The sequence below is a fragment of the Equus przewalskii genome, chromosome 10, assembly GCF_037783145.1.
Source record: "Equus przewalskii isolate Varuska chromosome 10, EquPr2, whole genome shotgun sequence".
Taxonomy (NCBI): domain Eukaryota; kingdom Metazoa; phylum Chordata; class Mammalia; order Perissodactyla; family Equidae; genus Equus; species Equus przewalskii.
In genome coordinates, this window is record NC_091840.1 from 6,202,019 (window position 1) to 6,217,206 (window position 15,188).

The window sequence follows — 15,188 nt, forward strand, 5'->3', positions numbered from 1 at the left end:
TTGTACTTTCAAAGCATCTGGTAACTTCTGCCTGCGTTCAGCCAGAGCTGAGAACAGCTGATAGAGAGCCCACAAGCCACACTGAGAACAAGAAGGCTTGCCCACCTTCTTTGCTGTGAGATGGAAAAACACTCTCAGTCTCTGGAGTCGCCTACCACGTGAGGAGAGAAGCGAAAGTGTAATATCTAAAAAACTATCCTGCCACACCCAGAGGTGGAGGATCACCTAAATCACACTGATACAACTCTTTAGCATACTGATTTGGGAAGCGTGAATATGGGACAGTTTCGGCTCCAGGCTGGGAGGACTCAGGACCCAGTCCCTGACGGGGGAGGGCCATATTCTAATGACTCCAGCACTCTCCTCTCTCCTCCTCCCACCTCACCATCGCCAGCCCCACCCTTTCTTCTGGAACAGGGATTTTCAAGCTGAGGATTGCAAAATCGATTTAACGCAGAACAATCAGCAATTTTTAAATGACAAAATATAATAGAAAGTCTCAGAGTATATCACAATATAAAATAAAAATTTGAAATAAAAATTGTCCCAAACCTGGGACAAATCTTTTTTTTTTCCAACTGATATAATTCGCAGTCTCCTTCTGGGAAAAAATAGCATTCATGATAAAATGCCTGGGGCCTGTGGCAGAGTGGTTAAGTTCCCGCGTTCTGCTTGGGTGGCCCAGGGCTTCCCCGGTTCGAATCCTGGACGCAGACATGGCACCGCTCATCAGGCCATGCTGAGGCGGCGTCCCACATGCCACAACTAGAAGGACCTACAACTGAAAATACACAACTATGTACTGGGGGGCTTTGGGAGAAAAAGGAAAAATAAAATCTTTAAAAAAATGCTTAAGTAAATTTTAGATAAACTTTAATGGTATTAAGATTTGTTCTGGGAAATTACTTACCCACCCACCCAGCTGTCTTCGGTCAGGACCCCAGTGACTTCTGGCCAGACAGTGTGGCTCTCTGACAGTTCTCTTTTCCTATAAAATGTCTCTTCCAAGAGGGAACCTCTGAATTGGCCCACCAGGGGCCTTTTCCTTTGCATGCAAGATTGCAGTAAGATTTTTCCATGTGCTCATAACTAAGGCAACAGAAAAGTGTTCTCCAGCAGCATGTAGTGAGGGTAGCTACTGTTTCGGGAAGTTGTCTTGGTGAAGCCTCTGGAGCCGGGGGACAGGAGGCACAGCCTCCAGGGTTGCCACAGGATGCCCATGACAAATAAAAATGGCAAGCAATAGGATATATTGGAGAATATGAGGAAGCCGTTTGGTATAAACCTAATTCGGCCTGACCTTGTCTTTCCAAAAGAGACCTGACCGAGGCCGTTGAGCACGCATTGTATATCTGCTTTAGATATTCCCTATGGCAAGAGCAAAGGCCCTTGAGATAAAGGTGCAACTTCTCTCCCCCTCCCAACGTTGGCATCTCCTTAAAGATTAAGCATCTTTCTTTAGGCTGGGAACCGACTGCCCGCTCATCTGTGACCGCCCAGCCCTAGGCAATACACCTGCCACCCCGTGGCGTTCACTAAGACAGCAGACCTATCTGCCGTTTCCATCAATCGCTGTGCTGACAGAGCAGCCTTGTGACTATTGTAAAAGGGACAGTTCAATCATATGTGAAACATACTCTTTGAGGGTATCTAACCACCCTGTGTACCCCCACTTCTTTGGAGCGCTCTGTTCCTTTGTGGAAAGACTCTCCCGGGTTATAATCCTAAGATTTAAGCTCAGAATAAACTCACCCAAATTTTCATTTATAGATTGGTTATGGATTATTTTTGTCGACACCCATCTGTCCACAAGAGGAAGGAGGGAAGCAGTTTTTGTCAGGTTTGGGTTCTGAAGGATTCTGAGGGGGGTCTTGTCGACGAAAGCAAGAAAGGGCACCAAAGAAATGAGGTATACAGAGTGGTTATATACCCCTAAGCAGGACGTTTCCCATATGATTGAAATGTCCCTCTCACAATAGTCACAAGATTGCCCTGTCAGCACAGTGCTTGATGGACACAGCAGGTAGTGGGTCTGCTCTCTTGGTGGGCATAGCAGGAGGCAAGTCTATTGCCTCGAGCTGGGCGGTCACAGGTGAGCGCAGCAATCAGCTTCTAGCCTAAGGAAAGATGCTTAATCCTTAAGGAGATGCCAACGTTGGGAGGGGAAGGGAAGTTGCACCTTTATCTCAAGGGCCTTTGCCCTTGCCTTAGGGAATATCTAAAGCAGATATACAATGCATGCTCAACGGCCTCGGTCAGGTCCTTTTGGAAAGACAAGGTCAGGCCGAATTAGGTTTATACCAAATGGCTTCCTCACATTCTCCAATATATCCTATTGCTTGCCGTTTTTATTTGTCAGTCTACAATGGGAAGCGAGGATCCGTTTTGGAGTGGTGGCTGTTTCTGTGCAAGCATTAGAAGCAGTGGGGTTTAATGAAGGCCTGGGTGCTGTCAGGAGATGAGCAGTTTGGTACTGGGGCACGCCCACTATAGTTGGGAATTGCAAAGCCTGTCTAGGGTTCTCACTGATAAGAAAGCAGCAGTGGCTGAGAGAGGAGGTTGTCACACTGATGAGGATTTTAGGCTGGTTAATTTTAAAACTGCAGATGAGAAGCAGGCTCCGAGGACTGGTGTTTGATTGCCCATTGTTGGGAAACATTTACGTTTGTAAGGGAAACCTCCATCTGTAAAGATGCCTCCTCTCTGTGCCAGGAAGAAGGGGGATGGCCTTATCTCTAGAAACTCTTAATGCGGAAGGCAAGAACTTAAGTTGGTTACTGTCTGGCAACCTCATGTAACTGATTTAGGGTGGTGGCTTCTGGCCTTTACTTAATCCGATTTGATTCTTATCTAAAAGTTGTGGGACCACCCAATGGCCAGACCCCACCTGCACTGATGCACTGATACCATTTTAACTTTTTTACATGTTCTTTCCTTTGTCTTGTAAAGAGATGGCTCACATGTCTATGCCTTAAATTTAGCCATACTCTCCACCCATGTTTGCAGCAGAAGCAGTGGCAGCAGCACCTCCTCCTGCCCGTGGGCCCTGTGCCCACGCAGCAGCCTGACTGCCCATGAGTCCTGTCCCCATGCCGGCAGCAGCAGCAGCTCTGACTGCCCATGGGTTCTGTCTCCATGCTATTCCACACTATTCTCTAAATAAAAGAGCACTACCGCCAGATCTTGAGAGTCCAGGAAATCTTTCTTTCGACTCCTCGGCTCACTGACCCCACATCAATACCATCTTACAACGACCGCAGGAGCTGGGGAGAAACCATGTTTCTTTCGGCTAGCTTGGCTAGCTGCAGGCTTTATCTATGTCTTGCCTCCCAGCCTGATTAACTGCAGGGCTGTTTTTTTCCATTTTAGTCTGAGCTGATTTTTACTCTTTCAGACCCAAACAGATTTTTACTCTTTCAGTTTCACTTATAAATAAACATCTGTGTATATTGAGTCTTGACATAAAATGTGTTTCTTACTGTGGGTCAAGGGGAAAAAAAAAAGGAAAGCCACCATCTGATAAACTGCTTCCCAACCTTTTTAGTGGCACATAGGGAAAACGATTATGTGTTCAGCACAAATGATATTTGTTCTGCTCACTGGGGCAAATAGATGGAGCTTTTTGGAGGTCAAGGGTGACTAGTCCAGAAGCCCAGACACCCTGAACCCCACCTGGCTGACTTGGGGTGAGGGGAGCAATATCTCAGGCATAATCCTGCTTGGCACACAGCTCAAGAAGCTCTGGTCTGGAGAACAGGAGCAATTACAGCTCAGTGAAAAGTGATCATTTCTAGAAACAGGCAGAACTGGCTGGACTAGAAGGCAGGAGAGGTCTGAGTACTGAGACCTGGGCCCAGGCAGGGCCTTTTGCCACCATCTTGGTTCAGCACTGAACTGCCCTTGAGCCCCTCAGTGTGGGTACTGGAAACAACTGGCCCCTCCACCGCTGGGAGCAGCCCTAACAATGTGTTCATCTGGTCATATGTTTTCACAAAATTTGCAAAAGTTGGACATTTGAGCAGGAATCAGTTAAGCCTGCCATCTCTCTCCATGTATTCATGATTGTGTATTTAAGTTCTTAAATAGGGCCTCCAAAATTGTCTGAGCTTCAGACTCCACAACACCTGCATCTGTGTCTGCCACCAACCCAGTTCTGCCAAGGGGTCGGGGTGGGACCGGACTGGTGCTGTTACAGGTTCTTAATACTGGCCCTGGTATCGGTTCCCCTACAGCGAACCCAGCATATATAGGGTTAAAACCAAAAGCACTCATCCCAGTTCCCTGCTCTTTAGTTACACTCATATGTAAATATCTGTTTCTTTAACCTTTGACTCCCTGAGCTTTACAACCAAACAGAAGTCACAAATTGTTAAAGCCCAGGTGGGCTCACACTGGGCTCCCACTAAAGTTGTGGTTAATCCCAGGTTCTTGAAGTTTATCACAGGAAAGCTGACGTCCAGAGAACATCAAGAAACCAAAGCTTCCCAGACCCAATTCCTCGGCTTCCTGGCACCAGAGTCCACCCTGGAGACAGCCAGCCAAGGACCTCCACCTGCAAAATTCCTTATCTCCCCCCCCCCAACCTAAAACCCCAAATAAAAACCCCTGCTTGTAGCTTTTCGAAGAGTTTGGGATTACAGCGTTAGCTGCCCATTCTCCTTACTCAGAGCTTTCCAATAAAATTCCTACTTTCTTCCACTACACCCGGTGTCAAAGACTGGCTTACTGTGTGACAGGTGAGCGAACTCACTTCAGGTTCGACATCATTGCCCCACCGTTCCTTTTATGGTCCTTAGAGCAGCCATTCTTGCATACCCATTCCTGGCTGGATTTTCCCTTTCTGTTTGAAATTTATTATTAATATTAGCACACTGAGTCACCAGCCAACCCCAAGTCCCAGAACCATGCCTCAGTGAGATAATGCCAGAAACAATGTGTAGTGGATCTTTTCATAAATTCTATATCTATAGACATTTTTTTTTTAGGAAGATTAGCCCTGATCTAACTGCTACCTATCCTCCTCTTTTCGCTGAGGAAGACGCCCTGAGCTAATATCCATGCCCATCTTCCTCTGCTTTATATGTGGGATGCCTACCACAGCATGGTGTGCCAAGCGGTGCCATGTCCGCACCCGGGATCGGAACCAGCAAAGCTCAGGCTGCCAAAGTGGAATGTACGCACTTAACCGCTGCGCCACCGGGCGGCCCCTAGACCCTATTTTTTATACACCACTCCATACTTAACGAAGTTCGGCAGTCTTTCCATGTCAGCACACATTAATTTGACTTCATTGTTTTCAATGACTGCACAGATTGCATGTGCGAAAATTAATCTATTCATTCGGGGCAGATTTTATCGCGCACTACTTCATTGCGCTTGTCCTGCAGGTCCAACGTGGTTTTGCACAAGACCTCACAGAAGGTCGTTACCTAGTTTCATAATCTTTTCTAGTTTTTGATGGTTCATCTAGGAAATCTAACTAAAAAGGTAAATCAAGCAGGTGGATTCCCGAGGTTGGCCGTCACGTGTCAGGAAATCAGCCGTCTGCTTAAAATCAAACTCTTCTCCCTTAAGATTAATGATGCAGCAGCATCACCACGTGTGGAGTGAGACCCTTACATTCCCCCTTAAAGATCCCCCTCGGAGGTGGTGGGGGGGGCGGGGGTCACATAACCACAGCTTCCCAGTGGGGACCGCCCACTGGTGGGTCACAAGCTAAAATGAGTCAGCCCCACTTTGCAAGCTGCGGGTGTCGCATTGTGCTCAGGTCCATTCAGTTACTCCCGCATCTTGTTCAAATCTTGCAGCCAGGACGCTGCAGGGCGGGCCGGACGGCAAAGCCGGAGCATTCTAGAGGGTGCAGCGCCACCGCGCGGCCAGCTGTGCTGGAGGCGGCGGTGAGGTGGGGCGCTCCCGACTCCACAGTGAATTTGGGGGCGATCAGCGCCGGACGCCGGGCCCAGGCTCCCCTCCCGACACGGAGATTCTCCCCGCCCACCTCAGAGAGTCCGGGTTTGATTTCATGAAAGGGTTGGCAGTTTTTCCTGACTCCTCTGTCAGTCGGCTAGCCCACCACGTCCTGCAACAGGCTCAGTCTTGCACCCACCTACATGACTCAGGGACCACCCAAGTCGGGGACAAAGTCACCTAGGAAAGTGCTCCATAAAGGTCGCTGAGTGAACGGTGTTCCACTGAGTGTTAAGCCCTCCAGACACTAGGTTTAGGTTACAGCCCCCATCCTGTGGGTACGAGCGTTGGCGTCCAGGGCCTTTACGGTTAACTCCCCTGCGACGTGCCAACTTTTTTCAGGTCCCTCAGAGGACCGGGTGGGGGTAGGGAGTGCGTACGCCGAGGTTGAGGGAGCATTGCCTTCTGGGAATTGTAGTCTTCAACTTTGTGATGCAAGCGAAACTGGGGGGAGGGGGAGCTACTGTGTTACCATGTGATGCTCGGGATCAGGTGGTTGGGCCAGCGTCTGTGCAAGAGCTGTGATTGGCTGACTCTAATACGAGCTACGCCACTGGGGGCGGCCCGAAGAGGAGCGCAAGCGCACTGCGTTGTGAGTCTCGGGACCCCTTTCCGAGACTATGGCGCTCAACAAGAATCACTCGGAGGGTGGCGGAGTGATCGTCAACAACACCGAGAGGTGAAAACCCTGCGGGGGGATCCTGGGAGATCGAGGGGCGGACGTCGAGGGGGTGGGCGGTGGCCGGTGGGGCATAACTCCGGGAAAAGGAAACTGTTGGGGAGCGGTGGCAGGCAGCGGCCGGGGGCGGGGCTAGAGTAAGGGGGGTCGTGGGGGAGGGGCCTGGAGATCGGGGTCCGCTGTGGGATGTGATCGCGGAGGGCAGCTGGACGAGGACGGGGTTTGGGGAGATGGGTGGGGTCTCGGGCTAGTTCTTGGGCCTGTTTCCCAGGGTCGGTGACTTTAAGAGATGAGAAGAGCCTCAGGCCGAAATAATTCCCAGGTGTTGGGCGTATACTACGTTACTATGTGTCAGGCACTGCGCCTTCTCTACCTTAATACGTAAATCCTGTGCGGGAGGTGATATTGTACACATTTGCTATATAGGGAAACTGAGGCACAGAGAGATAAGTAACTTGCCTGAGATCACAGAGCTGTAAGTAGCAGAGGGGGAATTCCACGAAAGGAGTCTTGACTCCAAAGTCAGCAGGTTTAACTACCAGTAAATAGCCTTCCCAGTATATTCCAGAACTGCTCAGTTTCCAGATAAGAAACTGAGGCTCAGAGGTGAAATGAAACGATAACCTTCGTCAAATGTCTTAACACAGTTCTTGGCGTAGTGTCAGTCCTTGTACAGGTTGGTCCCTTGTCTCTTTCTCTTGAATGCCTGTTGGTTTTGGTCACTCCCCACAGCAGAGGTCTCTCAACTTCAGGGTTCTGTCTGCCCATCCCCCAGTCAGTTCTGTCTGTCCTCCCACCTCTGGGCTCCTTGGATGGCTTCTCTCTCCTCCTGTTCCTTGGGCTTTGAGAATCAGAGCAGCCCTCCCTGGTTGAGCTATGCTTACCCTGAAGCGCCTCTTGAGGGCAGAAAGAGCTTAGCAGGAACCTGAGTCACCAGAGGAGGCTTGTTGCAATCAGAGCCTTGTAGCTGGCTAAGGCCAGCACCCAGCCTGGGGCCTGTCACCCAGGGATGCTCGATGAGTCAGAGGCGAGTGCCTCGGGTGCCCCTGATCTCAGGATGCTGACTTTGCCTCCATCTTACCTGCTCGGGGTCTGCCAGACCAGCCTGTTCCTGGTAATGACCTCGTTTCTCTGAGCTGTTCTTCTCTTTTTCTGGTTCTCTTTTCACTTACCCCTCCCCAGTGAAGAAAGTTATGATATTTGGGAGGATGAAAAAGACAAATGGAACCATTTGAACTTGGACCTTGTCTTATAATCAGAGAAGCCTCACACTGCTCCTCATTTGTAGCTTCTCTGGGTGCAAACTGTCCTGGGCGCTGACGAACCCTTTTGATGACATTTGGTAGCATCTCCTGCGACCATTTTCTTTCTCTCTCAGAGCGACTTTTCTGGAACAAGAATGTATTTATCCTGCTCCTACCTGGTTTAGGGCTCACTGCTGCTAAATAACGATGTGCCCCGTTTCAGAAAATGCTTCAGCCTCATTTCTGAAAAAATTGTGTAGACAATAATTGAAGTTTACATTTACATTCAGCATTTAAAATTTGATGTGTAAAATGTGTAAAAGAGTAAAAACCTTACCCTTCCAGTCATGAACCCCTTTGAGGGCGATGAAAGCATGGACTCTTCCAGAAAAATGCACGTATACAATTATCTCAAGGGCTTCATGAACTGACATCCTGCAGACCCAACTTAGGAACCCCAAAGTAAACCCTTGTGTAATGTGTAGAGTCATGTCTTAAAATGTTTATATGTTAGGCTTAAAGAAACAAACCAACAAAAACAGAACACCTATGATAAGGACTTAAAAGAAAGTGGAAGATGGGGCTGGCCCTGTGGCTGACTGGTTAAGTTCGCACGCTCTGCTTTGGTGGCCCAGGGTTTCACAGGTTCGGATCCTGGGCGCGGACATGGCACTGCTCATCAGGCCATTCTGGGGCGGCATCCCACATAGCACAACCAGAAGGACCTGCAACCAGAATATACAACTATGTACTGGAGTGGCTTTGGGGAAAGGAAGAGGAAGAAGAAGAAAAAAAGATTGGCTAATAGATGTTAGCTCAGGTGCCAATCTTTAAAAAAAAAAAAAGAAAGTGGAAGAGTTAAGCCGGATAATCTAACCTGATGTGAGGGATTATGGCGTCTCCAGAGCCTCGCAGCTCTACCGCACTGGTCACTTGGGGGCTGTATGAGTGGGGTTTGGGGGACTTCTGCAGAACCCCAACTTGCTCATCTCTTCCATGGCTGTGTTAATAGTTTTCTTGCAGCAGTGTTGAAACAGAAGAGACGACATGCCAGGCCACTAACTAACATGCTAATGGGCACCCACGCCCTGGGGGTAACAGATTATGACTCCACACTGTCTCATCAGGGCCTTTCCTCTTTTCTCATCACAGCATCCTAATGTCGTATGATCATGTAGAACTTACGTTCAATGACATGAAGAATGTGCCAGAGGCCTTCAAAGGGACCAAGAAGGGCACCGTCTACCTTACCCCTTACCGGGTGAGTTACACAGCGCATTGCTTGCCTTTGGAGGCTCATGGCTCCTGGGGCTTGACATGAGTCTTAGGTTGGCCTCAGCCTCGTGAGGCCAGTGGCCTCCAAACCCTGCTGGACCTCAGTTCCTCACTCCACGTGTTTCTCTGTCACGTGTTCTTGGGTTCTAGAACCACAACCGTGCAGCTGAACTGACCTCTGGACAGTGAATCCATGCACATTCCAGAGCTAGTGCTCCAAAATACATGGTTGGATGCAGCTGCTGGGCTGACCTAAGCCTGGAGGGGAGAGGCTGTTATTATTTTGATTTCTGTAGGAGTAGCCCACGAGGCCTTTGTGCACATCCAGAATGACACATGTGGTAAACAGGATACGGTGGCATGGCCACAGCCTCTGGACTCGGCAGAGAGCCCGGCAAAACCCTGCAGAGTGGGAAATGCAGAGAGAGACTGTGGACGGGCCTCGCCTGAGAGTTATGCAGACAGACTCCGACAGACTTCCAGAGAAATACAAATGGGTATTCTTAGAAAAGGATCGCTGTCTGTAGCTGCCCACAAGTTAGACTTAAAGATGGTTGGAAGAGAGGAGCGCATCTTCCAGTTTTATCAGGACTCAGCGGAGGGAGGGGCATCTCAAAAGCCTCTCTCTGGTGGTTCAGGTTGGCATCCAGCCACAGATTGAAGTCGGGGGTTTAAAACAGAAGGTTCTGCGAGCACGGCCTGGGAGGCGCTTGCTGCTCTTTGGGCAGGGAGTCTGCAGCCAATGTCGACGGCCCCTTCTCCCAGGATCTAACGCCCCTGCCACTCTGGTTCTCAGTTCTGCGCAGCTCAGGCTGGACCTCCCCCTTGCCCCTAGACCTTGCCTGCCTTGCCCCGCCTCTCTGCCCTATCTTTGCAGGCCCCTTCACTTACACACCACATCCGCCACCTCCTCACCACCACCCACATGACAGAGCAGTCAGTCCTTCTCACATACACTGTCTGTGAGCGACATGTTTTTCTTGTGACTACATGTCTGTCCTCCCCGGCAGGCTGCATGTAAGGCCTCTTACTTTAAAAAACTCTTTCTGGGGGCCGGCCCAGTGGTGCAGCTGTTAAGTGCGCATGTACCACTTCAGCGGCCCGGGGATTGCCGGTTCGGATCCTGGGCGCGACATGGCACTGTTTGGCAAGCCATGCTGTGGTAGGCGTCCCACATAGAAAGTAGAGGAAGATGGGCACGGATGTTAGCTCAGGGCCAGTCTTCCTCAAAAACAAAACAAAACAAAACAAAAACAAAAGCTCTCTCTGGGACTGTCTGGTGCAGAGAGCTCTGGGCCTGTTGGACTCTTGCTTGGCTGCCCACCCCGGCACTGAGAGCAGGCTCATCATACACAGGAAGTGATGGCTGAGTGGGCTGTCATTTGGGTGATGATGGCCCTTCTCTTTCTCCCTGCAGGTCATCTTTCTGTCCAAGGGGAAGGATGCCATGCAGTCCTTTATGATGCCTTTCTATCTGATGAAGGACTGTGAGATTAAGCAACCTGTGTTTGGTGCAAACTACATCAAGGGAACAGTGAAGGCCGAAGCAGGAGGTTGGTGACAAGGGGGCACAGGGACACACACGGGGCTTCCAAAGAGGTACTCTGGGGCACCTCTGACTGCTGCCTTGAAGGTGTCCTTTTTGGACCAATATCACCCTAGCCTTGGCCTCTTCCTGGCTCTGGATTAGCTTCTAAGACCAACATCTGAGCTGCCAGCTATTCAGCAGGGGTGGGGTTTTAGTTACCAAGAGCTGGGAAATGCTGGCATTAAAGATGGCAGCTCAGCGGCCTACCTGGAGGTGTAGTGGTTGAGTTTGTACGCTCTGCTTCAGCAGCCCTGGGTTCATGGGTTTGGATCCCAGGTGCAGACCTAGCACCACTCATCAAGCCACACTATGGTGGCATCCCACATAAAATAGGGGAAGATTGGCACAGATGTTAGCTCAGTCACAATCTTCCTCAAGCCAAAAGAGGAAGATTGACAATGGATGTTAGCTCAGGGCCAATCTTCCTCACCACACACACACACACACAAAGATGGCAGCTCACATCACTTTTCAGAGAGAGAGAAATCAGCAAAATGACTGTAAACTAAGTAAGAATGGTTATTGTGACTTGGGGAGTGTGTTCAGATTTTAGGTGTGGGTAGCAACTGTATTAGGTTCTTGAGAAGGGCCTTCTCCCTAGAGCCAGGAAGAGCCAGCTGCCCCTCTGGACTCTTCGAGGGGCCCTGCTCCGTGGCAGACTCTTTCGCAGATACCAGGGACCTCTGTGTCAAACTCGCCTTCCCCCTTCACCCAGCTAGGCCCAGCCTTGCTGTTGAGGAGCTCACAGTTCCCTTTTGGCAGAAGCCAGGCTGGAGGGCCCAGAGCTCTGTCCTTAGGCCCCGTCAGGGTGAGAGATCTGCTCTGAACTTGAACGTCAGTTGCAGCGGAGTGTGCCTTCTCCTGGGACGCTGCCTTTTGGAGATGGGAGGCCCTAGCACAGATGTACTTACAGGGTTGGGGATGAGAGGACAAGTTTGTCCCAGGAAGGAAAAGCCCCCTGTTCCAAAGAGTGAAGCCGGCGTGGGCAGCAGGCAGGCCAGTCTGCGGTGCTGGCATGCTGTGTGGGCCACAGGCCAGAGGCAGCCCGGGGAGGGAGGGGGCGCTGCAGGGCCAGCCCTTCCCCCACAGGTCCCTGGGCATTGGATGGGCCTGGAGAGAACAGATGGCCATCTCTCACCCATCTCTTCGCGTGTAACTCTTGTTCTTTTCCTGAGCTGTGGATGCACTGTCCCTTCTCAGGTGGCTGGGAAGGCTCTGCGTTGTACAAGTTGACCTTTATGGCAGGGGGTGCCATCGAGTTTGGACAAAGGATGCTACAGGTGGCGTCTCAAGGTATCAAGGCTCTAAAAATTAGGGGCCAAGGGCGCACTGAATGTGTGTGGTGTTTTCTTTGTTTGTTTGAATTTGTTTACTTTTGTTTTTTAAGCACTCAAGAGATGAGTCTGGGCCCTGGGCTCACTGGGGCTGGGAGTTGGGAAGGAAGCTTGTAATTAGCGTCGGCTCTGTCTTGTACCTGAGAGACTGGGTTTCCTCTGCCTGGAGCAGGTATAGGACATTTTGACAAAGCTGTTTGGACTCAAGGACACTTTACTGTGGACTCATAAAAACAAACAAAAACCCCAGCCGTTAAGCCACCATCCGACAGCCATTTTAAATCACCAAGGGACGTGTTCAGCAGACATCCTCACCTTGTCCCCCACCTTACCGGGCTCCACTCTTTACCCCATCCCTGAACTGCCCTCCTTCCCTCCACCCCTGTCCTTGACCTCCCCTGCCCTGGCTCTGACCTCTGTCCCCATCTGGACCCCTCGCCTCATCCTGATTGAGGCTGCCTCCAGAGTGGGTGGGGAGTGGAACGGGGGTTAAGGCATGTCTGCTGTGCACATCCTTGGGACCCTGTGGCTCCCCTCAGCTGGCAGTGGGCCGCCCTCTCCCCAGCCCCGGAAGCAGGCGACACTCATTTCTCTCTCCCCTTGTACTTATAGCCTCTCGAGGTGAAGCCCCCAGTGGAGCCTATGGGTACTCTTACATGCCCAGCGGGGCCTATGTCTTTCCCCCGCCAGTCGCCAATGGAATGTACCCCTGCCCTCCTGGCTACCCCTATCCACCGCCCCCACCTGGTGAGTGTGTCCTTTGCTGCCCACCCCTTAACCCCAACCACCCACCCACTAACCACCCCACCCAGGCCAGGGGGTTGTAGAGGGGAGACTTGTTTTTTGACCTGCTTCAAGACTAACAGAGAAACTGGAGAGGCCTCGGAGGGTGCCTGCTGAGGGCGCTGGGCTGGGCTGCTCACTGGGTCCCTGTCGCTCTCTCGCTGAGCAGAGTTCTATCCGGGACCTCCCATGATGGACGGGGCCATGGGATATGTGCAGCCCCCGCCACCGCCCTACCCTGGGCCCATGGAACCTCCGGTCAGCGGCCCTGATGTTCCCTCCACTCCTGCAGGTGAGGCCTCTGGGCTGCTGGCAGTCCTGGGGGACCAGCCTTCTCCTCCCCGTGGTTGCATGGGAGCCCCAAATGATGAATGACCGCTGGGCTAGGGACTGTCCCCAGGGACCAACTGTGTGGTCCCAGCCCACACTCTGTCCCTTCGCCAGCTGTGTGCCCTGGGGCTGGAAAGGTCTCTCTGCACCTGGGTCTTCTCATCCACAAAGAGGTGGTAACAGTATCCCCTGGTTGGGCTGTAAGGCTCAGAGCGGGAGAGGGGTACAGAGACTGGCAAGGACAGTGTAGCGCATGGTCAGTGCTCAGGAAATTTTGACCAGTTTTGTTGATGGAACTAGATGCTCAGCAGCAGCCACCCTGAGCGCTGGGGGGCCAGGGTCAGCGGGCTGAGAGCAGCTCCAGGGACAGCTGGAAGAGGAGGGGAGAGCTTGTCACTGGGGCTCATCCTGAGTGTGTTTGCTCTTGCAGCCGAAGCCAAGGCCGCAGAAGCAGCTGCCAGCGCCTATTACAACCCAGGAAACCCCCACAACGTCTACATGCCCACGGTGAGCGAGGGGGGTGAGCAGGGTGGCCACGGTGCCAGAGGGACCCCCGCAGCCACAGTGTGCTGGGATTTAGGGGCGGGGGAGACCTTGTCTTGTTTTGAACCTTCTAATGTGATCTTTTTCCTTCCTTTCTTCCTTAGAGCCAGCCTCCGCCACCTCCCTACTACCCCCCAGAAGATAAGAAGACCCAGTAGACCCCTCACACCCCCTGCCTCCCACCTCTCATCACTCTTTCATTCCCTCCCCTTGGGGCCCAGTCTGGGCTTGGGCCTGTGATGAGGGGGCCTTGTTCTTCCTCCAGGTCTGATGATAAAACACTTACCAGGAACTAGCGTTGAGGGAAGGAGGGGCCCTTGACTCGGGAGCAGTGCCTCCCAGCTTCCCACCCAGCCCGCAGCCCAGGCGCTGCTCAGCGCACTTCCCTCCCACCGTTGCTGGGCTCTCCTTGGGCACGCGGGGCATCCCCCTCCTTCCCGGCTTGCTCTAGCAACTTCTACCCATGGAGGGACTCTCTGGCCACCTCCTCCACCGCAGTCCAGCTCCTCGTTTTGGTAGCCACTTTATACTCAGCCTCCCGAGCTCCCGTTGGACCAGCTGCGTGTCTTCCCGAGGGCCCTGCCAGGCCCCCTCACATTCCCTCCGCTCTGGTCTGCGCCTTGCCCAGGAAGCCACTTTCCCACCGGACTGTCAGCCCACATTCAGTTCCTAGCCGCCCTCCAGCCCAGTCATACATGCCTTCCCTTCTCTGTCCTGTCCTTGCTTTCTGTGGCCACCACTGTGGGACTTTGGGAGCTTTACCTTGAGCTGCCAGGGGCTGGGTGGCATGAGGGTCAGGCCACAGTGGCTGGGGGAAGGAGCCCCTGCTTCCCTGCTGGTGTTTCTGGAATTTGGTTCCCTTTGCCTTCTCTCTTTTCCCTCTAGAAGAGGCCTCTTGGACTGGAACTGGAGAATGCATGTCCATCCCACCATGCCATTTGGGGGCTGCTGGGCAGGCTGGGAACAAACCCCTGACTCCAGGGGCCTGGCCTGGGCCTGTGTGCTGACCATAACCTCTCCCCAGCCCCTCAGCCTGCCCTCTTCCCTTTAAGCTTCATGCCTGGTTGGCGATATGTCCCCTGGATGCACTAAAATTTGCTCTCATTTGCTCCTGGACTGGCCATGAAGTGAGGAGATGGTTATTTAAAGAGAATTCCCTATTTATTTGACAAAAAAAATCCAGTTAATATATTAATGTGAAATAAACCCTCTTTGCACCTTGATTTGTTTGCTGGAAATGTGAAGTAGTAAAAATGAAGTGACTGGACCTTGTCTGGCTCTGTGTGTGATGATGAGGTGAGCGCTTGGGAAGGAGAGCTGTCGCTGCTGAGGGCCCCCGGGGGAGGGAGGCAGTGTTCCCTCCCCATGTCAGAATCCCTTGTTCTCACGACCCATTTGGGCCCAGGATGCTAAGGCCTCTCAAGTCTCTATTCCCGGGCACTTGC

General features: G+C 51.9%; 1 protein-coding gene across 3 annotated transcripts; it reads left to right on the forward strand.

The window, feature by feature from the left end:
* The first annotated feature begins 5,842 nt into the window (after positions 1 to 5,842).
* Positions 5,843 to 15,010, forward strand: WBP2 (WW domain binding protein 2). Of its 3 annotated transcripts, XM_008513299.2 has the most exons (8): positions 5,843 to 6,646; positions 9,043 to 9,151; positions 10,583 to 10,718; positions 11,954 to 12,046; positions 12,700 to 12,834; positions 13,040 to 13,162; positions 13,631 to 13,707; positions 13,848 to 15,010. In XM_008513299.2, the coding sequence occupies exons 1-8, from the start codon at positions 6,588 to 6,590 to the stop codon at positions 13,899 to 13,901; spliced, it is 786 nt and encodes a 261-aa protein (XP_008511521.2). In that variant the 5' UTR covers positions 5,843 to 6,587; the 3' UTR covers positions 13,902 to 15,010. The 3 variants fall into 3 exon arrangements, with proteins under 3 accessions (XP_008511521.2, XP_008511523.2, XP_008511522.2); XM_008513301.2 differs by lacking the exon at positions 12,700 to 12,834 and having other exon boundaries at positions 6,443 to 6,646; XM_008513300.2 differs by lacking the exon at positions 11,954 to 12,046 and having other exon boundaries at positions 6,487 to 6,646.
* The last annotated feature ends 178 nt before the right edge of the window (positions 15,011 to 15,188 follow it).